We start from the raw sequence: 25477 nt of genomic DNA, 5'->3' as shown, positions 1-25477 counted from the left end.
TATACTGTACATTAAATATCTCATTTTAGTGACTATCTCCTCTCTTTTCTTTTAAACCCCAAACTTCTCATCTCCCATATTTTCAGCTAACCTTGCTTACCACTTCATGAAAGCACTGAAGGAATCAGAACACTTCCCAAGACTTCTTCCTTCTATGTCATTTACTCACTTCCCAGCATCTGCACCCCATATCCTGCCATTTTATTGCCAGGAATAAGCCTCCCATGGTATCACCTAAAAACCTAATCCTTCCATCCACTAATCTTATCCCCTCTACCTATATAAGGTCATAGCTCCAGTAATTCTCATTTCTTTGTCCTGAATCATCCACTCGCTGCCACCCCCGCCCCCGGCTTACTGGATTATTCCAATCAGCATACAGAATTGCTATTAATTCTCCCATCCTGAAAACAAACAAAAACACTCCTATTCCTACTGCTACACTAATTATTAACATACTTCTTTGCTTTCTTTTGCAGCAAAACATCTCCAAACAGTGTATCCAATTTCTGTTCTCTTATCAGGCTTTCACTTCAATGACTCTAAAACAAAGACACCAAAAATAACTCTGCTCTTTTAAAGGTCAACAGTAACATCAATATTGCTATATCCAGTAGCCAATTCTCAAGCCTTGCACAATTATGTAACCTGCCAATGGTATCTGATACCACTGATCATCCTTCCTTTGACTCACTTTCATTTGGCTTCTGTAATGTCAGACTCCCGGTTTTCCTTCCATCTCACGGTCTTCCTTAGCGTCTTCTGCTGGTCTGTCCTTTTATCCTTGAACTCTTAATGTTGGAACACACTGTGGATCAGTCTTTGCTATTCTTCTTCTCTCATTTACATGTAGGTCCTTAAAAATCTTAGCCTGCCTCCTTATTTTAAATAAGTATAGGCAATAACTACCAAATTAATATAATCTCTACCATAGTACAAGCCAGAACCAAGTGCCCACTCAACATTGTCATTTTGTGTTTAAAAGACATTTCAAACACGTTCAAAACTGAACTCCCAGTCTTCTCCCACAAAACTGATGGAACTGTAGCTTTCCATATCTCAGCTGATGGGAACACATCTTTCCAGTTGCTTGGAACCAAAACCTTTGAGTTAATGTCACCCTGGACTTTTATCTTCCTCTCACAACTGACATCTAGTCCCTAAACAAATCTTGCCTGCTCCATCGCATTTACCATGTATCTATAATCCAACCACTTCTTAGCACTGTTACCATCCTGGTCTGAGCCATCATCATCTTTCATCTGAATTAATGCCATAGCCTCCTACCCACTTAGTTTTTTTGTTTGTTTGTTTTAACACAATAGCAACATGTCAGATCATGTCCTCTGCTCAAAACTCTCCAAGGGCTGCCCATTTCCCTCCAAATAAAATCCAAAATGCTCACAATGACTTACAAGGCCTTACAAGATATGGCCCTGTTATCTGACCTCCTCTATCAATCATCTCCTTGCACAGACCTCTACAATAGCTTCCCTGATATTCCTCAAATACACCAGCATAGTCCCATCGTGAAGCCTTTGCTCTAGCTTTTTCCTGTGTGGTATGCTCTTCCCTTAGGTAACCGCAGACTTACTCCTTCATACCTTCAAATCTTGACTCAAATCTTTCCTTCTCCACTCAAATCTTCCTACTCTGATCATTTTATTTCATACAGCAACAAATATTATCATATTCCTCTCAACTCCTATTGAATGACCTCTCCCCCCCATACCATTTATGTTCTAACATATTCTACAATTATTATTCCATCTCCTCCTGCTAGAATTACTCATTAATACAGTATATCCTAAACACCTATGATAGTAGCTGGAATACAGTAAATACTTAATAAATATAACTAATTTTAGAATGACAGGCTTGGGTGGGGAAAGCATTTTAAAGTCATCTTTGCTAGGAGGCTCACTGCCTTTGCATGGTTGGGGCAATGGTCTCATTTTTTGTTCAGACTGCTACTTTAAATCACTATAAGTGGCTTCAGTTGGGGGTAGAGAATCAGTTTGGTGTTTTGAATCCCACAAGTTTCAAAATTGTGAATTTACCATCAACCTGGATTGAGCACCTCCAGGCCTGACATAGCATCTCTTAACAAAGCAATGTCACTTTCAATCTCTGCTAGCAGCTTCTCTGTAGCTAACCGTACACTAAATTCATCTCTTTCACAGGACATTACTGAAAGCAGCAAGAAACATCCGAAACATACATTCTGAATCACTCCTTCCATTTCCTAACATTACAGCCTTAATTGGTACAAGATCTTCCTTGTAAGATGGTAAGGAGTCTGCTCATTTCAGTTTCCTAGCCTGAAATGAGCAGATCCTCATTCTCCATTGCCCTAAGTTAATGCCATATTTGAGATTTCTTTTACCCACAGCACTCCACTTCCAGGTACAAACTTTTATATCCATAATAATTATTGTCAATAACAAAATGACAACAGCATCAACAAATAAGAAGTTTAATTTTATATAAAGAAATACAGAAGGCAGGCAGACCCAAATTGGTATGGCTGTTTCATAAAATCAGCATAGGTGTAGACATGTTCTGTATTTCTGCTCCAACATCCTTAATACCCAGATACCATTCTCAAAGTCCCCATAAAATTGCCAGAGGTGCAGATTAAATATCCACATTGTAGGCAGGGAAACAAAAAAAGTGCAGAGAGGAAATAAGGATTTCTTAAATGTCCTATTCATACAAATACCACTTACATCTTGTGGATCTGCAAGGGAGGCTGAGATAGCTTTTCAGCCAAGAATTCTATTACTGAAGAAGGGAAAATGAATATTGGGTAGGGAAATAGCAGTCTCTGACACAGATTCTTATCAGTTTTCATTGTAAAATAGTCTATAATGTCAGTTTCTTAGTTTAATTCAAAAGCTGTGCATTCACGTTTTAAAAAATTTCCTAGTATAAAGATTTATTTTGGCTATCCAATTTTTTTTCATTTCTAAGTAACATTCTTGAACTGTGGTCAGAGATGGTAGAAAATATGAGCTTTTGGACTTTGTTACAATTCATTTCACACCTCTTCAACAATCCACTGATTAAATGTACAGGTTTTTTTTTTTTACACTATGAATTTCCTCGTACAGCATATGGGATGAGATGTGAATGAAAGCTTTCTCATATTCATTATAGCATACAGTGCCCCCCACTCAAAAAATCAGGGTTAAATGCTAATGAAAGATTCTCAACATTCATTATACTAATAAATGTCCTCCTCTCATGCTAATTCTCTAAAATAACATGAGTCATAATGATAGCTTATATCTGTGATATGCTATGTTGAAGGCACTGTCCTAAGAACTTTATTATGTAATAACTTACATAATACTTCCAAGAATCTTATAAGGAATTAGTCTTAGGTCTATCTGATAATTGATTAAACCAAAGCAGTGGTTAATTATCATGTTAAATATCACAAAGGAAATCAACTGAGTCAAGATAATGTTGAAAAAGACATATGCTATGGCTAAAAGTCTTCCTATATTTACATTAACAGAATTATTCTCTATTATAATTTGCTAAAGTTTAGTAGGTTTTTCTACATGGATTACATTATCATTATCTTTCCCCCACACAAATTCACTGATGCTGAACTTTATGAAGCAAATGTGTTTGCATATTCACATTTTAAGAATTCTTTGATGATAATGAATTAATGATCAGAGAAGGCTCTCTATATTAGTCACAAGCATCAGATAATTCATATATAAACTTGTGAGCCATGACTGAAGTCTATTTCACATTCCTTATATTCAAAAGATTTCTCACTGATATGAACCCTTTGATGTTGAGTTAGCTGTGAACCACGAGTAAAGGCCTTCCCACATTCCTTACACTGATATGGTTTCTCACCAGTATGAACTCTCTGATGTCGAGAAAGATGTGAGCTCTGAGTAAAGGCTTTTCTACACTCTTTGCATTCATAGGGTTTCTCACCAGTATGGATTCTCTGATGTAGAGTAAGTTGAGAACCGTGACTAAAGGCCTTCCCACATTCCTTGCATTCATAGGGTTTTTCTCCAGTGTGAATTCGCTGATGTTGAGTAAGTTGTGAACCACGAATAAAGGCCTTCCCACATTCCTTACACTGATATGGTTTCTCACCTGTATGAATTCTCTGATGCTGTATAAGTAGTAAGCCACGAGCAAAGGCCTTCCCACATTCATTACATATGTAGGGTTTCTCACCAGTATGAAGTCTCTGATGTTGAGAAAGATGTGAACTCTGTGTAAAGGCCATTCTACATTCTTTACATTCATAGGGTTTCTCACCAGTATGAATTCTCTGATGTTGAGTAAGCTGTGAGCCACGAATAAAAGACTTCCCACATTCCTTACACTCATAGGGTTTCTCACCAGTGTGAATTCTCTCATGTTGAGTAAGTTCTGAGCCACGACTAAAGGTCTTTCCACATTCTTTACACTCATAGGGTTTTTCACCAGTATGAATCCTTTGATGTCGAGTAAGGAGGGAGCCACGATTAAAGGCCTTTCCACATTCCTTACACTGATAGGGTTTCTCGCCAGTATGAATTCTCTGATGTTGAGTAAGTTGTGAGCCATGACTAAAGGTCTTTCCACATTCCTTACATTCATAGGGCTTTTCATTGGTATGAATTCTCTGGTGTTGAGTAAGTTGTGAGCCACGGATAAAGGCCTTCCCACATTCTTCACATTTATAGGGTTTTTCACCAGTATGAATCCTCTGATGTTGCATAAGTAATGAGCCACGAATAAAAGCCTTTCCACATTCCTGACATTCGTATGGCTTTTCCCCATTATGAATTTTCTGATGTTGAGAAAGCTGTGAGCCACAAATAAAAGCTTTGCCACATTCCTTACATTCATAGGGTTTTTCACCGGTATGAATTCTCTTATGAAGAATAAGTTGTGAGAGCTGCGTAAAGACCTTCCTACATTCTTTACATTCATAGAGTTTCTCACCAGTATGAAGTCTCTGGTGCAGAGTAAGCTGTGAGTTCTGAGTAAAGGCCTTCCCACATTCTTTACATTCATAAGGTTTCTCCCCAGTATGGACTTTTTGATGTCGGGTGAGTTGTGAGCTTCGAATAAAGGCTTTCCCACATTCTTCACATTTATATGGTTTTTCACCAGTATGAATCCTATGATGTAAAATAAGTTGTGAGCTCTGAGTAAAGGCTTTCCCACATTCCTTGCACGCATAGGGTTTCTCACCAGTATGAAGTCTCTGATGAAGACTGAGTTGTGAATCACGACTAAAGGCCTTCCCACATTGCTTACATTCATAGGGTTTTTCACCAGTGTGAATACTCTGATGTTGAGTTAGGTGTGAGGCTCGTCTAAAAGCTTTCCCACATTCCTTACATTTATAGGGTTTCTCAGTAGAATGACACCTGGGGAGTTGAGATAAATAAGTATGCTGATTGAAAATAGACATTTTTTCATATATGATCATCCCTTGACTGAAATATTCCTCCTGATTTTCTTGTTGCTTTTCCAATGTGCCTTTGACTTCCAAATAATCTCTGGAATTGGACTCCTCAAGATCACAGTTTTCAAGGCTGGCACTCATTTCCCATTGGGATAATTCTGTTTCATAAGTATCCTCTTTTGGAGTTAAGTCCTTGTTTGTACCCCTTGAAGGCAAGTCTGAAAAATAAGAGAACATCAAAAATTTCTTGTGTCATTTCAAAAGACCTTCCACGGTAGAAAAGACTATATGTGAAAAAATATATATGGAAATAATAGCCATAGGAAATAACTGGCTTACCTCAGAATTTTTCAAATATTGTGTACAACTTACCTTTCACATCACAACCTGATACATGCAGAGTTTCATAAAACAATACCTATTCTGTTTTCTATTCTATTCTACACTACACTATTCTAGTCATCTTTTTCTCTCCATCCCACTTTCTCTCTCTCACACAAAAAGTCAAAAACCACTAAACTGATTTCATGCTGCAGTAATGTGTTGCTACCCAGAGTTTGAAAAAACATTAGCTTAGAATGATTTCATATATTAATATGTATAAAGGGCACACGAGTGATCAGAGAACAATGAAAACTATACTTAGAAGATAAGGGAAGGGACTTCCCTGGTGGTGCAGTGGTTAAGAATCCACCTGCCAATGCAGGGGAAACAGGTTCAATCCCTGGTCTGGGAAGATCCCACATGCTATGGAGCAACTAAGCCCATGCACAACTACTCAGCCTGCGCTCTAGAGCCCGCGAGCCACAACTACTGAAGCCCACGTGCCTAGAGCCCATGCTCCTCCGCAACAAGAGAAGCCACTGTAATGAGAAGCCTACACACCACAACGAAGAGTAGCCCCCACTCGCTGCAACTAGAGAAAGCCCTCGTGCAGCAACAAAGACCCAACACAGCCAAAAACAAATAAACAAATTAATTAATTAATTTTTTAAAAAAGAAGATAAGGGAAGAGATTAAGAAAACATTTTAGGTCAGTAGTTCTCAAATTTTGGTGGGGATCAAAATCACCTAGGGACCTTAAAGATTCCCAAATAACCACACAAGACTAACTGAATCTGAATCTAGTGAATCAGAAAAAAAGAGCTTGGAAATCTCTAGTTTTAATGCTTTCCACTAACAGATTCTGATTCAAATTCAGATTATGATTAGCTATCTTTGCTTAAAATTTTTAAATAGCTTCCAAATTAAACTTCTAAAATAAAATCCAAATGCCTTCCATGACTTTGAGGAAGCTCTCCATGGTTCCTACCTAAGTATCTGATTCCCCATGAGCCTTCTCAGCTTTGCTCACTATTTGCCAAACATATTAGATTCCTTTCAGCTCTGAAAATCACAAAGCCTATTTCAACTTACAACTACCTAGAGCCTGTCCTATGTCTCGACTGCTCTGAATGAGATACTCTATATAAGCCAATCCTCATCCTAAGGTCTCAATTTAAATGCCAGTTCCTGAATCTTAAACATCTATTTCTGGTAACAGACGACTAGGTCATTTAAATGAACCTTTCTAATGACGAGAGCAATTATACAAATTGGACAAAATACAAATGGCACCTGACTGAAGGCATTAGAGAATTCATATAAGAATAAAGAGTTGGTGGGCTAAAAGTTGCAAGATATGAAAATTCAGAGAAATAAGCCCAACATTTGGGGCTACTTTTCCATTTGGGGAGGTCTTACAATTCTAGAAAAGGCAAGTGAGATGTGGAGAAACTAAACAGTGTTTTGGACCACTTCATGGGTCTTGGGTCACAATAATTGGAGAACAAGGCTCAACATAAATTCTCCATACTTTGGGTTGGGAGCCCAGAGGGCTACAATGAGGAATAGGGAGAAACAGTAGACCAGTCTGGGCAGGGTCTGATGTATGAATCATATTTGAATCACCTCAAACTCAGATATCTGGACTGAGGTAATTCAAGATCGCTTGCCATAAGCAAACCTAAATCTTCACTGAAGATGAAGGCTTAAAACTGCTTTTATAATTTCTCTTTACAGTGTCTAGAACTCAATAAAAATTGACCAGGTGAATGAGGATACAAGACAACTTAACTAAAAATCAGGAGAAAAAAGACAAAAGAAACGGACCTATGAAGGCTGTAGTTATGTATCCACCACCACAGTAATGATAAACAACAACAGTTCTATTATTCCTAGATACTCTTGTGCCATCCCTTTGCAGTAGATCTCTCTTCACCCTAGGGGCAGATGCCTGGAAACCACTGATCTGTGTCTTCCCCAATACCTCCCTACAGATGCAAATAAAAGTACCTCCATACTAAATTTAAGATAAAAATGCAAAAAGTGATCATATGCCTCTCCAATTGCCTAGCCTCTTGCATACTACTTCCTAGGTACTAACCATGGTTATCTTCTTTAGTTCTCCCTATCCTTACCAATGAAAATACCAAGTTGCTTTTGTTTACTTATTTTTACTTCACCCTGTTTTGTTTCTTTATGCCCTCTCATATCTTTTCTTATTTACTCTTCTATCCAAGGCAATTCTATTTGTTCATCCCAGAAGAATATCTTTTATCATTTCTCAGGCACTGCTACAGGTCAAAGACATAATGAAAGGCTTCTGTAATCTTACGGAATGCTGGGAATGTTGGAGAGAAAAAAAAGCAATTATTCAATATAAGGGAAAGAGTCTGGAGTGATAAAGTTCCTGGTATTCTATTTTAAAAAGAGTAGGTTGGATGGACATATAGATCAAGAAAAAGAACACACACAAAATTCTCATACACTACACAATGGGAATGCAAAACAGTACAACCATGATGAAAAACAGTTTGGTTGTTTCTTATAAAGATAAACATATACGCAGCATATGATCCAGCAATCATAGGTATTTACACTTACATCCAGATAAACATCTGTACACCAAAAATTACAGTAGCTTTATTCATAATCGCCAAAAAAATGGAAACCCAGATGTCCTTCAAAAGGTGAGTGAATCAACAAACTCTGGTATTTCCATACAATGGAACAATACTCAGCAATAAACAGAAACAAACTACTGATTTATGCAATAATATAGATAAATCTTATTTACTAAGTGAAAAAAGCCAGACCCCAAAGGCTATAAATTTTGATTCTCATTTGTATAATATTCTGGAAAAGGCAAAACTGTAGGAATGAAAATAGGTCACTTTTCATAGGTTGGAGGGAGGAAGGATTTGACAACAAAGAGACAGCATGAGGGATTTTAAGGGTATAATACAACTGCTGTATATTATGACTGTGACAGTGGATACACCTGATATGTAATGGTACATCAGATTTCCTGAAGAACACACAAAAAAATGTTGGATAAAACATGACAAACCTGGGCTTCCCTGGTGGCGCAGTGGTTGACAGTCCACCTGCCGATGCAGGGGACACGGGTTCGTGCCCCGGTACGGGAGGATCCCACATGCCGCAGAGTGGCTGGGCCTGCTGAGGCTGCACGTCCGGAGCCCATGCTCCGCAACGGGAGAGGCCACAACAGTGAGAGGCCCGCGTACCGCAAAAAAAAAAAAAAAAAAAACCCAAAAAAAACAAACATGACAAACCACTTTCTAAAAGTAAGCAAAGCATAAAAGAAAGTAAAGAAGATCCACAGGGGACACAATGAAATAAAAAACAGAAACTAGAGAGGTAAACATGTTTTGAAGCCACAGCTATCTTCAGGACATTTGCTGTCTTCAATGGCCTACCTCTGAAACTTAATGATTAAAAAAAAAAAATCCAAGAGACAAGGCCTTGGACCAATAAGAGGTCAGGGATTAGAAATAAACCTCTTCACAAAATTGGAACCATCCAAAGCCTACAGTTCAGAGGGAGGAAAACAATCCTCTGGAGTCATAGGAAAAAGACAAGGAAATCTTAGTCTTAGCAATTTTAAGAAATCTTTTACTCTGAGATGGGGAGTCATTGGAAGGTTGTGAGAAGCAGCATGACAAACTCTGACTTTGCTTAAAAATGATCCTTCTGGTTGTTTTGTTTAAATAAAAAAAAACAGATAGTCAATAGGAAAATACAGAAGGTAGGTGGATAGAAGTTAGGAGGCTATAGCAATAATCCACATGGCTCAGGCTAGAGTGTGGAGGAAGAGGTGGAGAAAGTGAGAGGTCATTGCATTCTGGATACATTCTGAATGAAGAGGATTTGATGATGGATTGGACATGCAATATGAAAGAGAAAAGTAAAAACAAACTCTAAGTATTTTGCCTGAGCATCCAGAACAATAAATGCGCTGTTTACTGAGAACTTCTCATTATAGTAGAAGGTTTGGGAGAGAATATCAAGAGTTTGGTTTTGAACTATTTTGTTTTGGACTTTACATGGTAAAGATGTTGAGTAGACAGGCATATATGGGGTTCTGGGGACATACATGGATTAGATTTATAAATTTGGGAATCGCTGACAAATAGATGACACTTAAAACTATGGGATTTGATGAAATCATCCAGGGAGCCTTTGGATACAGAAGAGACGGGAAGGGAAGGGAAGAAAAGATAAGGGAAGTTTGAGGATTGAACCCTCGGGCACTTCAACATTTAGAGGTCAGGTGGATGAGAAGAAACTAGCAAAGGAGATTAAGAAGGAGCAGCCAAAAACAAACAAACAAAAAAAAATGAAGAAGCAGCCAATGACAAGGAAGATGGAGAAAAATTAGGAGAGTGTGGAATCCCAGAAACCAAGTGAAGAAAGTATTTTAAGGAAGAATGATCAATTATGTCACATGCTGAAAGATGAGGTAAATGGTGACTTCTAATTTAACAAAGTCTTCAGTGATATGGAGGATACTAATGATCTTCACAAGATAGTTTTGGTGGAGAAATGGGGATAAATTTTGATTGAAGCAGATTTAAGAGCATGGGAGAAGAGCTGGAGGTAGGGAGCATGGAAAATTCTTTTGAGAAGTTTTGTTATAGAAAGTAGCAGAGAAATGGAGCTGTAGCAAGAGGAAAATATGTGTTTAGAGATTTGTGTCTGTTTTGTTTTTCCTTTTTTTTTTTTTTTTTTCTTTCTGCGGTATGCGGGCCTCTCACTGTTGTGGCCTCTCCCGTTGCGGAGCACAGGCTCCGGATGCGCAGGCCCAGCGGCCATGGCTCACAGGCCCAGCCGCTCCGCGGCATATGGGATCCTCCCAGACCGGGGCACGAACCCGTATCCCCTGCATCGGCTGGCGGACTCTTAACCACTGCGCCACCAGGGAGGCCCTGTTTTTCCTTTTAAGATGAGCGAAGTTACATGTTTGTGTGCTTGTAAGTAGCTCTCTGCAGGAAACAACTCTGCAGGAACCAGCACTTTGCAGAAGGCCCTTTGCCTTGTCACTTCAGCAAAGCTATATTTTAACTAACTTTTACACCAGATGCCCCCATGCTTAACTAACCTCCAGCCCAATCACACCTTTGAAATCTACTGATCACACAATGCCCTGCCTAATCTGTTGATTCTTTCCTTAGGCCGAAATGAATAATTAACAGATGACTAGAACCTTTCCCCAGCCTTCCCTTCAGTAATCCCACGAGCAAACTACATGAACAAGATAGCATCTAAAGGAAGATCACAAGAGTCAGTAAGTCTGCACGTAATGCAAAATGACGAGGAATCTGACCCCCTACCTTAATGATTAACTGAGATCGTTTCCCCTTTTGTCCCTTTAAAAACTTTCATGGCCAAGCAGAATCTTCGGAGTTGGTTCTGGGACACAAGTCCTCCTTCTCTCCAGGTTGCAAGCCTTCTGAATAAAGCAACCTTTTCTTTTCTAACCAACACTTGTCTTTCAAGTATTAGCTTTCAAGTGGTGAATAGCTGAACCTGAGTTTGGTAACATGCTGATAAAAACGATTATAACAGATATAGACAAGCTGATGTTTCAGGAGACTAAGAGAGCTATCACTTCAACAATGTCCTCAAACAGATGAGTAGGACTGGCATTTAGTATATAAGTGGAGGTACTGGCCTTAGATAAAGGCACAGAAAGTCATCTATGATAATAGGAAAAGAGGCAGAATGAGTATGGGTGCAGGGAGGTAGATTGATGAAGCTTAAAGTTTGTAGAAGTTCTTTATCAGTTTCCAGTGAAATCAGCTCAGGGCAATCATCTTAGAGTCAGGCAAGAGGAATCAGAACAGTCATGGCCTTAGGCAACTAACAACTTAGCTCTGAAGTAAATAAGCAAAAATTGATAGCCATACAAAGAGAAACTGATAAATACACAGTCAAAGTAGAGGACTATAATATTGTGATATAATAAGAAGCAGTATATTTGGACTTTGTCCCTGTTTTCTGGGAGAAAGCTCCTTAAACTCTCAGAATTTCCTGAGTGATAAAGGTAAAAAGAATGTTTTTAGTTATTCATAACATGTCCCTTTCAACCACATGAGTTTATGTTAATGAGGTGAGTTTTGGAAAGCCCCCAAGGACAGGAGCTGGTTGCCAGGGGAACCAACCATGTAATAAAAGCATTGGAACTTTCAGCCACTCCCCACCTCTGAAAAAGGGAGAGAGGTTGAAATTTGAATTAATTGCTAATGGCCACTGAGTTAATCAATCATGCCTACATAATGAAGCCTCCATGAAAAACCCTAACAGAAGGGGTTAAGAGAGCTTCTGGGTCAGTGAACACACTGAAGTGCTAGAAGGGTGGTGCACCTGGAGAGGGCACAGAAGTTCTGCAACTCTTCTCCATGCCTTCCTATAGTGTAAGCCTTACAGTTGGCTTTTTTTTTTCTTTTTTGTAATGCAAGAGTATGACTTAAGCTTTGACTGTCAAGGCATTCACTTCAACCATGTCTGGATCCAATAAACACATTGCCAGGCACATGATTAGATAAAGAGGCAGGCTGAATCAGGCTGTCTCCCCACACTGAGGCTCCTTTGTTTTAGAGATCTTGATTGATTTCAATAACTGACCATTTGAGCCACTTGTTTAAGAATTTAAAATTTGAGTTCAATGTCTGTGCTCCTAAAAAGCAATAGATACTGATGACTGATGGTATTATTGGCAAGATCATATATAACCATTGTTGAATATAAAAAAATATGGAAATCCACCCAAGTCATTTTACAAAGTTAAATGAACTCAGGTAAAAAAATTGGACAAAGAAAGCTCACAAACAATCCAGTCTGTGGAAAACTAATCCAATCTCACAAACAAACATAGGTAAAGTTTTAAAAGAAAATATTAGCAACATAGAATCCAGCTGTGTATTTAAGGACTAATACATCATTATCAAATAAGGTTTACCCCACAAATGCAGAAATATATATAGTTCAACATCAGAAAATGTATTTTAAGACCATCTATTAAAAACTCTAATGGCTCTTCCTTAACCTAATTAAGGGTATTTACCAGAAACCGACAGAAACATACTTAATAAAAAAAATTTTTAATTAAACATTAGAAGCACTCCCAATAAAGTTTGAAAAAAGACAATAACTGTTTTCAAATTGTGATACAGTCAAATACTCAGCTCCTACTGATTAGTTTTCACAAAATGCTACAAATAGAAAAGAAAGGGATCATACATTATATGTAGTGAGCAAAATTATCTACCTAGAAATTCAACATGATCCATCACAAAACTATTAGATATTTCTATAAGGTTATTATCAATTTACAGAAAGCAATATTTTGCTCTACCTATATATATATGTATATATATGATTTCTGTCTGAGAACAAAATATTTCTATTTATAATATCAACAAAATTTATAAAGTACTGAGGAAATTACTTAACAAGAAATGTGCAAGACCTTTTAAAAAGGCAATGAAACTTTACAGAAGGACATAAAAAGAAAAGTAAATATAGCATGTTCAGAGATAGAAGGATTCAATATTGCAAGTATGTGAATGGTGTATCAGATTTCCCCAAAACACCATGAAATGCTAGATAATATATATCAAATACCCTTTTACAAGTATGCCATGCTTAAAAGAAAATAAAGCAGATCCAAAGGGGGCAAAATGAAGAGATCATCAGATACTAGAGGTCAGCATACTCTGAAGTCACAGCTACCCTCAGGACATTTGTTGACTTCAATTGCCTAAAAGTTTATACCTTACTGGTATGAAAAAAACCCAAGAGACAAAAAGCCTTGGGCCCACTAAAGCTCAAGGACTAGCACTGAACCTCTTCACAAAATCAGAACTGTCCAAGGCCTACAGTTCAGAGAAAGGAAAAGAAAAATCCATCTGATCTCAAAGGAAAATGACAAGGTACATTTTTGTCTTGCCCTAGACTCTCAATGAAAAGAAGAAAAAATGCTATGGATAATTCATCATTACACAAGAGCCCCTATGCTTGCAAGAAACTGCACAATTAGACCGGTTCCCCAGAAATTGTAACTGTTGAATGATACATGTAATATAAATGCTTAAAATGTATGAAAATATAAAATCAAAACCATGAGGAAGAGAATATATAGAAGAAAAGTAAGATCTAGGGGAGAGGGAAAATAACAAAATTCTAGAAATAAAACAATATAATCAATTATATTAAAATCTTAAAAAAAAATCTTAAAACAGCCAGAGAGAAAATACAGATTACTTACAAAAGGAACAACAATGAGACAGATGGTAGACCTCTCAAGAGCAACAACAGAAGCCAGAAGACAGTGGAATAATATCTACAGAGTGCTGAGAAAAAAACAATTGTCAGTATAGAATTCCATACCCAGTTAAATCATCAGGCAAGAATGAAGATGAAACAAGGTTATATTGCAACAACAGAAATATAAATGAAGAGTATTTACTAACAATAGGTCTTGCTTAATGTATTTCATGATAAATAAAATGATCGCAGTATGAGGGTATGATGGAAGATGAATAGTGTGCAAATAAAAGGGTATTCATGTGAATAAATCTACAACCAAATATTGCCATTTTGTAAAACAAAAATAATGCCCATTTTGGGAGGTTAAAAGAAAACAGAACTAAAATATTAGCCAACAATAACATACTAAATAGGAAAGATTAACCAAAGTTAAAACATTCTAAGATTCTTTATATTGTCCTGGGAGAAGGGAGATATTAACTATAGCCTTTCTTAAGTATGTACTTGTTAAGTGACACAAACAATAATGATAATGATTAAATGACCAAAACAAGCAGAAATACTCTAAAAACAATATTTAAACTCACCAGTAATCACAGCAATATGTTATTCAATTTTTTATCTACAAATTGACAGATGTTTTTAAGTGATTATATCTAGTGTTGGTCAAAGTGTAGAAAAAGAGTAAGTCATACACTGCTGGTACACACCTGACAAGAATTTTGTGAAAATAAAATATGTATTTGACATAGAGATGAAAATATCACATCTCTCTATAAACCTCAACTCACTGCCACAGCAGCCACCAATTTATTTCAAGGTAGATACAGTCCTTGATATCTGTGTTTTTTAACTTGTTGGCCTTGAAATCCTAGGGATGAGAGTGAAGCATACAGTTTATTACAAGACCTCTACAAAGTAGTATGCAGACCAAATATTATATGTGGCTTGAATAACTATGTTTTATTATTAATAAAAACAATTACTATCTAGTAAAATATTTAATTTCCATTAAAAATGTATATTTTTTCAAACATCATTATAATTTTAAAAACTACAAAACTGCATTTGCATTAAGATGAATAAAATGCATGTGATAAAAAATTAAAGAGAACCAGTAAAAGCATACAAATAGTGTATATCTTCCAAACTAAACAAGGGAGGAAGTGGAGTTTAAAAAAAACAAAAAACAAAAAAACTGTACCCATCCTGATTAAGGCAAGATTTTAAAAGGAAGCAAAGAAGATCAAGAGAGTAATCCAAAAGCATAAAATAGGAGAGAAATAAATCCAAGCATACTGGCAATAACAATTAAATTTTAAAAATAAATTCTCAGATAATATCATATTACAGTAGTTACCAAACATGTCTGAACATTTATTTGAACAACCTAAGGAACTTCAAAAAATAGTATCTCTGTCCCGTGCCCATAGATTGTGATTTAATTGGTCTGGGATGTGGCCTGGGATCTGGAATTTTTAAAAGGACTCCTGCTATTTCCAAAGTGCATATAAATTTAGAAATAAATTAATTTATTATTAAATAAATTTAATTATTATTAAATAAATCTCTGGTGGTCCTGTGGTTAAGACTCCATGCTCCCAATGCAAGGGGCCTGGGTTCCATCCCTGGTCAGGGAACTAGATCCTGCATGCTGGAACTAAGAGCCCATATGCCGCAACTAGAAGATTCCACATGGTGCAACTAAAGATCCTGCATGCCACAATGAAGATCCCGTGTGCTGCAGCTAAGACCCGGTGCAACCAAATAAATAAAAATAAATACATACTTTTCTAAAACTTTAGAAATAATTTCTATATATTTTTCCAAAGTGATTATGCCAATTGATACTGACATCAGTAAGGTACAGAACACTTAAAAAAACATCTACTCACGTATAATTCATATATCTACAGTTCATTCAGAGTACATACAATTCAACAGTTTTTAGTATATTCATAGAGTTGTACAATAATCACCACAATCAAATTTTACAACATTTTTATAACCTCAAAAAGAAACCCCATACCTGTTGGCAGTCATTTTCAATTTCCCCATTTTCATTTTCCAATCCACCCTCACCTCCCAGCTCCCACCCCAGTGCTAGGCAACCACTAATCTACTTCCTGTCTCTATGGATTTGTCTACTGTGGACATTTCATATAAATGGAATCATACAGCATGTAGTCTTTGTGTCTGGCTTCATTCATTTAGCATGTTTTCAAGGTTCATCTGTATTGTAGTATGTATCAGAACTTCATTATTTTTTATTGCTGACTAGTATTCCATTGTAAGGATATACCAATTTTACTCATCTATTCATCAGCTGATAGACATTTGGGTCATTCCACTTTTTGGCTTTTATGAATAATGAGGTATATAGCACTTCTGCATTTAAAAGTTGTAAACACTTGAGGGCTTCCCTGGTGGCGCAGTGGTTGAGAGTCCGCCTGCCGATGCAGGGGATGCGGGTTCGTGCCCCAGTGCGGGAAGATCCCACATGCCGCGGAGCGGCTGGGCCCGTGAGCCATGGCCACTGAGCCTGCACGTCCAGAGCCTGTGCTCCGCAATGGGAGAGGCCACAGCAGTGGGAGGCCCGCGTACCGCAAAAAAAAAAAAAAAAAAAAAAAGTTGTAAACACTTGGTACTGTCATACTTCTCAATTTTTGACAATCTAGGGCGTGTGAAATAATTATCTCACTGTGGTTTTAATTTGCATTTCCTGATTGCTAGTGAGGTTGAACAGTTTTTCATGATTATTGGCTATTTGCATTTCCTTTTCCTTGAACTGCCTATAAATGTCTTTTACCCAATTTTTCAGAAAGGTTATTTACCTTTTTCTTAACCATCTACAGGAGCTTTTTATATTCTAGATACTAACTTAATTCTTGTCAATATGCATTGCAATTATCTTCAACCAATTCACGGCTTGTCGTTTACTTTCTTTATGATGTCTTTTTATAAAAAGAATAATTTTCATGCAAATTTATCAACCTTAGAATAATTATTTTTAAAAAGGACTAAACAGAACCTTTAGAAATGTTCAACCTAGTTCTCTTTCACATCTGCTCCTTTATAAAAATCTTTTATTGCTTTTCATTTTTGTAATTTAGTTTATTTAAGTATTTCACCAATAGTTTATATTTACATTTAAAAATTCCAATGTTAAATGTTTTACCATGCGATCTGTTGTTTCCTTAGATTACTTATCAACTCACCTGTGACCTGTTTCCTCGTGGGTTTGATGATCTTTGTGAGCTCATCTTTTGTTGATTAATTTGTGAGAATTCTAAAAGCCCTCTTACTTTCCTCCAGAGAGAATTTGCATTTGCTTCGGCCAGGATTCAGAGGGCACCACCTTAGAGAATAAAATTTCAACTCCTTTTTTTCTATTCTTTAACTGTCCTTATTTCTTATTACTCTATCATTCACTTTTCTTTAGATATAATGTTTTTCTGTTCCTCCTACAAAGTTAATGCCCAGCCCAAGCCCTTTACACCTATTACTCCAACTGCCTGGAATACTGTTCCTCCAGATACTGGCCTGACTCATGCCCTTACTTTGGTAAAGTCTTTGTTCAAATATTACTTTCTTAGAGAGGTTTCTCCAAAATCTACCTATCTAAAATAACCTACCCCCCATTCCCCATTTAGTTCTTTCTCTGCCTATTCTACTTCACCTTTATTCATACTGTTTATTGCTACCTGCAATTTTTATATTTATTAAATAAATAAATATATGCACATAAATATGCACACACATACACATGTATTTTTGTTTCCTTATTTGTTTTGTATTTCTCCCACAAGAAGGTAAGTTTCAGCAGAATAGGAACCTTGTTTAGATCATTATTTCTCCAATGCCTACTACAGTCGTTGGCATAGAACAGGCCCCTCAATAAATAAATATATTTTGAATAAATGAGTATATTTTAAAGAACGGAGACAAATGATATAAGTCTAAATACAAAAAAAATCTGGAAAGGAACTGACTCCCAAGTTTACATAAAAGGGTTGTTACAGGGGGAAAAGAGAAGTGAAGGGGCAAGAGACAATTATATTCCAGTGACTCGAAGAGTCCAAAGACTAAAGTCATCATTTAGATGGGAAAATCGCTTATTAAAGTTTTAATTGATATATGCGCTATCCCTTACGTTGCTAAAGGAAAAAAACAATGAACTTTCTTCAACAATCACAGGTTCTTCCTGAGCTATTTTCCAATAAAAGGTGGTTCTAGCATATTCATTCAGTGTAAAATACAAAGTTCTTAAAATGTGATATTCAACTGCAAAACACAAATAAGATAATTTTTTTTGTAAGGGATTGTGTTCACTTGAATTGCTAGTGAAATGCATTGATCCACACTGTCACTATATAAATAATGTAAGCTCTTCTGTTGTCAGAAAAAACATACATTTCTACACCTATTAAAAAAATATTTAGAGTTGCTTTGGCAGATCTAAATTGTAACAATGAATCATAGCCTGTTTTTTCTGGCAATATTGCAAGTGTCCCAGAATTCAATTCTCTCCCTTTGTTCATCAAGGAAGACAGGAAGGAAGACAGAAGGAAGACAGGCAATTATAGTTGAAGGCTGGAGAAGATAAATGTGCCCAATGAAACCATCCATGTCTACTTCCAGTAATTTGAAACTATTCCTTGGAGAATAATAAGAAATTCAGTTAATCACTTAAAAACAACCTTGAAATAACAGAAAAGAAAGCAGCCATTCCAAAGGTAGATCCTGAAATACCAGGGGTAGATATCCTTACCTAGTGACACCAAGTTACTATAGTTCTCCAACATCACATCTCTATACAAATCCCTTTGAGCAGAGTCCAGGCATTCCCACTCTTCCTGAGAGAAGTCAATGGCAACATCCCTGAACATCACTGATCTCTGAAACACAAACATAATACTAGTTGTGGAAATAAAGAAAATATTTTTTAATGGAAGGGGAGATGATAGAGACCTCTCCACGAAGAAGGCAACAGAGCAAATAGGCTGGGAAGCCTCTTACATGGATAAGACACTAAAGAAATTGGTGCTTCTGAAGTTCCTTTTTATGCTGTTGCTGTAGATATTTCCTGCATATAGAATATCTCATTTTACACATAAATCTGGAATTAATAAAGTAAATGAAATGTCCCAATTGAAAGAAATAGCATACACAAGCACCCTGTACAATAGGTATCTTACATATCATGCATTCTCAACAAATGCAAGTTTCTCTTTCTTCTTCTTTACTTAAGAAAGAAAAAATTTGGTACAGTTTTCTGTAAAACCTTATAAAATCTCTATCTTATTTGCATAAAATTAAAGAATTTATTGAAACCTCAGGTTCATCATTATATCAGAATATTACATCATAAGCATTTTCCTTGTTACCAATAATTTAGTAAATATTTTTAATAGACTGTAGAATAGCTCCATATAATGAATATATCTGATTTAATAAGTGTGCATCACTGAACACTTTAGGTTACATAAAAAACTTGTAAGCATTTTTTACTTTTGGGAGTTTATAATTCTCAATGGCATCATCACGTGAATAATGATCTTTCTTGTTACTATTAATCACTTAAAAACTTACCTTTTCTTTATTCTAAGCAACAGAAAGGTAGAAAAGATAATCTAAACTTAAACATTCAAGATTAGCACAAAATGTTGAATATCAAAATGATCCATGTTACTGGTATTCATCAATCACGGATTCCCAGGGAAGATCCCTGATCTCTCTGTATTCAATCCCTAGTATGTTCCTTATCTTAAAAGCTCACAAAGCACAAGGTTTGCCATGTATGGACACTAAGCCCAGTCAAGACCAAATCCTATCTTGTCTAACCAGGAAATGTAGGTCTAAAGAGAAGGTCAAAGTTTTCTCATGCGTGGTATGTACAAATCTTAAAAAATCAGGGACTCTGCTTTTGTTATATCAGTGTTCCCAGTCAAAGATGCTCATTGGACTTTTGCATAAGTATGTGAATATAGGTTAGATTAGAAAGACATACTTAGGGAAGACACTATCACTTATAAGACTGGAAAAAACTGGAAAGCACACTCATGAATGGGGTGAGTCAGGAAGGAACTTTTAGGAATAAGGAATGCAAACATGCACGTATTCTGTAAAAAAGTGATTATTTAAAGAGGGCACAAGGAAACACTGATTTACCTGAGCCATGGTTTTTACAGCTGCAAGAAATGATCAATCATCTTCTGGGTTCCTATCTTAGAGAAGCACAGAGTCTGGAAAAGGCAGTACTGGGGAGGAGAAACAGAACCATGAGACCATGCTTTTTGCAAAGCTCCAAATGGGTAAGTTAGAATTATCTTTGTTGTTCTCCTCTTCCTGTCTCTTTCTCCCATCCCCAAAATATACATTAAGGAGGTGAGATACAGGTGGTGATTCTTACCCTGGTCAAACTCAATGCTCTCTCTATATACAAAGAGGAAACATTTACAACTTCTTTACTGTTTCTGAAATGAAACTTATAGGTAATAAAACACACTTATATACATTATACCAAAACCAGAGATAATGACCAACTGTTAAATTTTAATATGTTAATGACCATACACAACTACACAGAAGGCTCAAAGAGTTAAACACTTAGGCTTACAACTACTTAAAATGAACACATTTAGATTTATAAGATTACAATATTCAACTTAATATGGTTGACATCTTTTATTTATAGTTGACATTTTAAAATAAAGGCCATATATGTATGTGTGTGTATGTGTGTGTAAAATCAATGAAATGCATTACCTACAAATGAAGACTTCTACAGGTACGCGATACTAGCAAGTCATATCACAAGCAGTGTTGGCGTCAGTGCTGTAACTTTTTAAAATGGTTTAAAAAAACTCAGTAAATTTCTGAATAAAACAAAGTACAATCTTTTCTCAATCAAACTATGGTAGCATTCCTGGAAGATTTAGCTGACAGTAAAACCATGCAATAATAGTAAAATAGATAAGTGCAGCAATTCAAAAAAAATCAGGCAAAAAATGCTTTACGTGAGAGGTGCCAGACCCAGATAATTATAAACACATTTTTCCCCCAGCTATGGTCCTCATCTTGCAGGTCACAGACAATTTCTTTGTTGTGCACTTCAGGACACCTAGAAGTTGGCAAACTACTGCCCACCAATTATTTTTAAAAATAAAGCTTTACTGGAACACATCTATATTCATTCACTTATATAATTACTGTCTTTGGCTACTTTCACACTATAATGGCAGAGTTGAACAGCTGCAAGAGAGACCATATGGCCCATAAGCCTAAAATACGTACTGTCTAGCCCTTTACAGAAAAGCTTTCTAAGCTGTGATCCAGATCCATGGTTTGCTTCAGTCCTTCAAAAGCCAGAAGCCTTCACCCTCAACCCAGTTATTTAAACATTCAAAAGAACCCAGCTATATTTCAAAAACATCCCTAGGGAAAGTCACTGCCCCTACAGAGAATCATTGATATAGGTGATCAATAAATATTTAATTAGAAATTCCACTTCTTCCAGCTACAATAGATAACTGTGCCCATCGTAACAATAAAAAAAGAATTCAGATAAGATGTAAATTCAGAATTAAAAAAAATTCATCACAGAGCTGAAGACACAAATAAATTTAAATGAACTAAACTCCAAAAAGTGCCAAGTTCTTCATAAAAGACATGTATATGGATGCTCCCATCCCTGGCAGGGCTTAAACTAAATTTTACTTACCTTAAAGGTAAACAGTCCAACTATTCCAATAAAAAGACAATGTCAAGGCAAGATAAAAAAGCAAATTCCAATTGTATGCTCTTTACAAGAAATGCACTTTAAATATAAACAGATGGGTTAAAAGTTAAATGGAGAAAGCAAGAAACTAATACAACATTGTAAAGCAACTATACTCCAATAAAGATTAAAAAAAAGTTAAATGCAGAAATATATACCATACAAACACTAAGCATAAGAAAGCCTGTGTACCTGTATTAATATAAGGCAAAATAGACAAAGAGTAACACTGGCAATAAATGATAAATTCATCAAGAAAACACAGCAATCCTAAACGTGTAAAGACATAACAAAAGAGCATCAAAATATATAAAGTAAAACTTGAAAGAACTAAAGGAAGAAAGAGACAAATCCACAATCAGATTTGGAAATTTTAACATCTTTCTCTCAGTAATTGATACAAAAAGTAGATTCTTAAAAATCAGTAACAATATAGATGATTTATACAACACTATCAAGTACCATGATATAACTGATACCATACCCAACTGTCAAGAATACCACAGTCAACTGTCAAGAACTGAGCTGTGCTAGATAGAGCTGAGCTGCTGGTTGTCAGAAAAGCTGATGAAGACAAGACAACAGCCAAAATGACAGTACCAGTCAAGCCTTTAATATTTAATCACTTACTAATCAGCTAGTATAAGCAAGAGGCTAACCCAGAGACAGTGCTGACTCCCCCACTGTTCCATTTTCCCCCATGGAACAGCACCTAGAGAAGGTCTAATGGATAAACACAGATTTATGGAATCATCTCACTGCCAAGGGAGTACCAAACAAAAGACCCCTCCCACTTCATGGAGAGGGAGATGGGGGAAGGGCTAGGAGTAGAAAAGTACTGAGTACTGAGTCACAGTGGAGAAAAAGTACCTTCAAGGTTTGCCTCCCTATACATGATAAGGAAGTCGGTGCCTGATAAAGAGGTATCGTAATGGAGGCACTTGGGGTAGGAAGGCAGATGTGCATAAGAGCATGGCTGGCTGGGAGGCCTGAGTCCTTGGACTGCAACTCCTTAGGATACTGCAATGCATGGCTAGGTACTAAGTCAGGTGTGGGAAAGAAACAAAGTATCAGAAATATTTTAAATTTGAATCATTCAGAGTATATTTTCTGGTCTTTGTCCACACACTATTAAATTAGTAATAACAATAAGAGGTCTAGTAGTACCTCCAAATATTTGCAAATTAAACACACTTCTAAATAACTTATAAGAAGAAATCACAAAAGACATAAAAATATGCTGAACTGAATGACAATAAAAACACAACTTACCAAATTTTGTGGGCTGCAGCAAAAACAGTATTTAAAGGAAAATTTATAACTTTAAATGCTAGGAAAAAAGGAATGTGTACCATCAGTTCCCACCTTAAGGAGCTGGCAAAAGAAGAACAAATGAAGCCCAAAGTAAGAGGAAAAGAAATAATAGAAATAAACACAAAATCCACAATGGATCCAAAATGGATTTTTAACAGAGAATCAACAAAGCAAAAAACTTGTTCTTTCAAAAGATTAATAGAGTTGATAAGCTCCTAGCAAGTCTATGAAGAAAAAAAATTACCAATATGGAGAAGAGAATACTGATCTTACAAGCATTAAAAGGATAATGCAACCCTATGCCAATAAATCTGACAATATGAACGATATGGACAAATTCCTTAAAACACAAATTATCAAAAGTCACACAAGAAGAAACAGAAAATATAAACTGCCCCATAGATATTACAGAAATCGAATTTTTAGTAAAACAAAATAAAACACCCTGTCTAGAGAGAAGACCCAGATGGCTTCACCAGTAAGTTCTACCAACATTTAAGGCAGATATAATGCTATTCCCTTCACAAACTTTTTCAGAAAATAAGAAAAGGAGTAGACAATCTCTTTTACATTTTGAGGCAAAAAACCCATAATGTCAAAACCTGACAAAAATACTACAAGAAAAATATTTTATTTAGCTCAATATCTCTTGTGAACACACACAAAAAATTATAAGGTGGTATCAAATAGAATCCATTTGACTTTGGAACTGTGAGTATGTTTTGTATAACTGTAAGACAAAATTACATCAAACTGGAAAAAAATCCGTAAGAACCAAAAGCAAAGTGAAACAAACTTACCTGTTCATAATACTAGCAGGGTAAACACAGAAAGGAAGTGGTTATTTCAAGGAATTTTCAAATACGTACATTTGACATTAGATTCCTAGTGCAATATAACCTACAGACCAAATAACTAATAACTAATAACAGATAAACAAATAGCTGTTTTTCAGTAACTATACTATTATTAATATTAATCAGTAATAAATTTATTAAATATTAACAAAAGTTTTATTAAACAAAATAATAAATTAATAATATTGGCATTGTTATTCTAAAATAGACAATTCTGAAATGATTACACACACATACATCAATGAGAATAAAGCAAGTATGTAATTATCTTAATGTTATTAAGAATAAAGATTTTCAGAGTACAAGAAGAAATACAAATGTAAAAATCAAGAAAAACTCTATAACCTTTAAATTCAATTGGAAATATCATTATAAACTCAGGATGTATTTTTCTCCTTCTAAAAAATACATATTTAACCAACTCTGTAAAGACCTACAAGCAATAACAACCAGAAGCAATGAGAACTCCAACTATCCTAATTGTGGCTTCTTAAAACCACTTCTCACTAAAAGGAAGCAGGGCTCCACAGAGAAGTGGCTGATTTCATGTTTAACACAGGAAAATGGACAAGATGGGCCTAAAACATCTTGTCACATCAGAAAGTTTGGAATCTACCACAAACTCCAACAGTAATCAAAAGGAATTCAAAAGGAGCCAAATCGGAGGTAGTAAAGAGGATCCCACTGGCAACAGATGGACAGTTTGAGTATTAATAAGAATAACTGCTATAGACTGAAACATACCAAATATATTTGAATCTACAAGTTCATAATGATAATTTAAAAGGAAAACATGATAAACTTTGGAAGATGCTGAAAAATGAGAGTAAAATCAAGTTTTTATTCTACTTTTTTTGCATAAGCTATACTTCAGAGTAACCAAGACATTGATGAGAGGATGGCTCCCTTTACAAAAGTATCCCAGCTAATAAATGCAGAAGTGAGAGAAATAAATAATATTTTGTGACTTCTGATAAAATAATGGATTCCAAATAAAGATTATCAATGGCTGCTAACATCACATAAAGGAAAACAACCAAATATTCACTATTTCATAAATGTATATATCACTATGTATGAAGGATTAGCGTAAAACAAACAAGCAAAAACACAAAAAACCTGAACCTGATCAAGCCTCTAGAAATGCCAGTTTACAAGAAATACAGCATTAAAGGAACATGTTAAATAACACCCCATATATGCAATCAACAAAATCCAGAATATGGATAACTCCATAAGAAACTCTGTTTCTGGAACAAATAAAACTGAAAGAAAAGAGAAAAAGAAAGATTTAAGAAATATATCTTCTTATTACATTAAATGGACATTCTTTGGATCTTTTTTTTGGACAGGTTTTTTTTTTTATTGACGTATAATTGCTTTACAGTGTTGTGTTAGTTTCTGCTGTACAATGAAGTGAATTAGCTGTATGTATACCTACATTCCCTCCCTCTTGGACCTCCCTCCCACCCC

The 25477-nt window shown here is 35.9% G+C and overlaps 1 protein-coding gene across 6 annotated transcripts in view; it reads right to left on the bottom strand.

Annotated features, from left to right (window-relative positions):
• Positions 1-2436: 2436 nt before the first annotated feature.
• LOC132480559 (zinc finger protein 420) overlaps positions 2437-25477 on the bottom strand; it is a 61335-nt gene continuing 38294 nt past the window's right edge. Inside the window, exons 3-6 of one of the 6 annotated variants that reach the window (XM_060084817.1) lie at positions 20822-20896; positions 20225-20313; positions 18825-18951; positions 2437-5658 (exon numbers count right to left, since the gene is read on the bottom strand). In XM_060084817.1, coding sequence (XP_059940800.1) covers positions 3728-5658; positions 18825-18951; positions 20225-20233 — 2067 coding nt within the window. In that variant the 5' untranslated portion in view covers positions 20234-20313; positions 20822-20896 and the 3' untranslated portion in view covers positions 2437-3727. Of the gene's footprint in view, positions 5659-14051; positions 14075-17271; positions 17402-18824; positions 18952-20224; positions 20484-20821; positions 20897-25477 lie in introns of those variants that run through there. The other 5 variants (XM_060084818.1, XM_060084819.1, XM_060084823.1 and 2 more) reach the window with 5 other exon arrangements.

Source organism: Mesoplodon densirostris, chromosome 19 (genome assembly GCF_025265405.1).
Source record: "Mesoplodon densirostris isolate mMesDen1 chromosome 19, mMesDen1 primary haplotype, whole genome shotgun sequence".
NCBI classification, from domain to species: domain Eukaryota; kingdom Metazoa; phylum Chordata; class Mammalia; order Artiodactyla; family Ziphiidae; genus Mesoplodon; species Mesoplodon densirostris.
The sequence above is the reverse complement of the archived record's forward strand: the minus strand, read 5'-3'. Positions and strand labels throughout refer to the sequence as shown.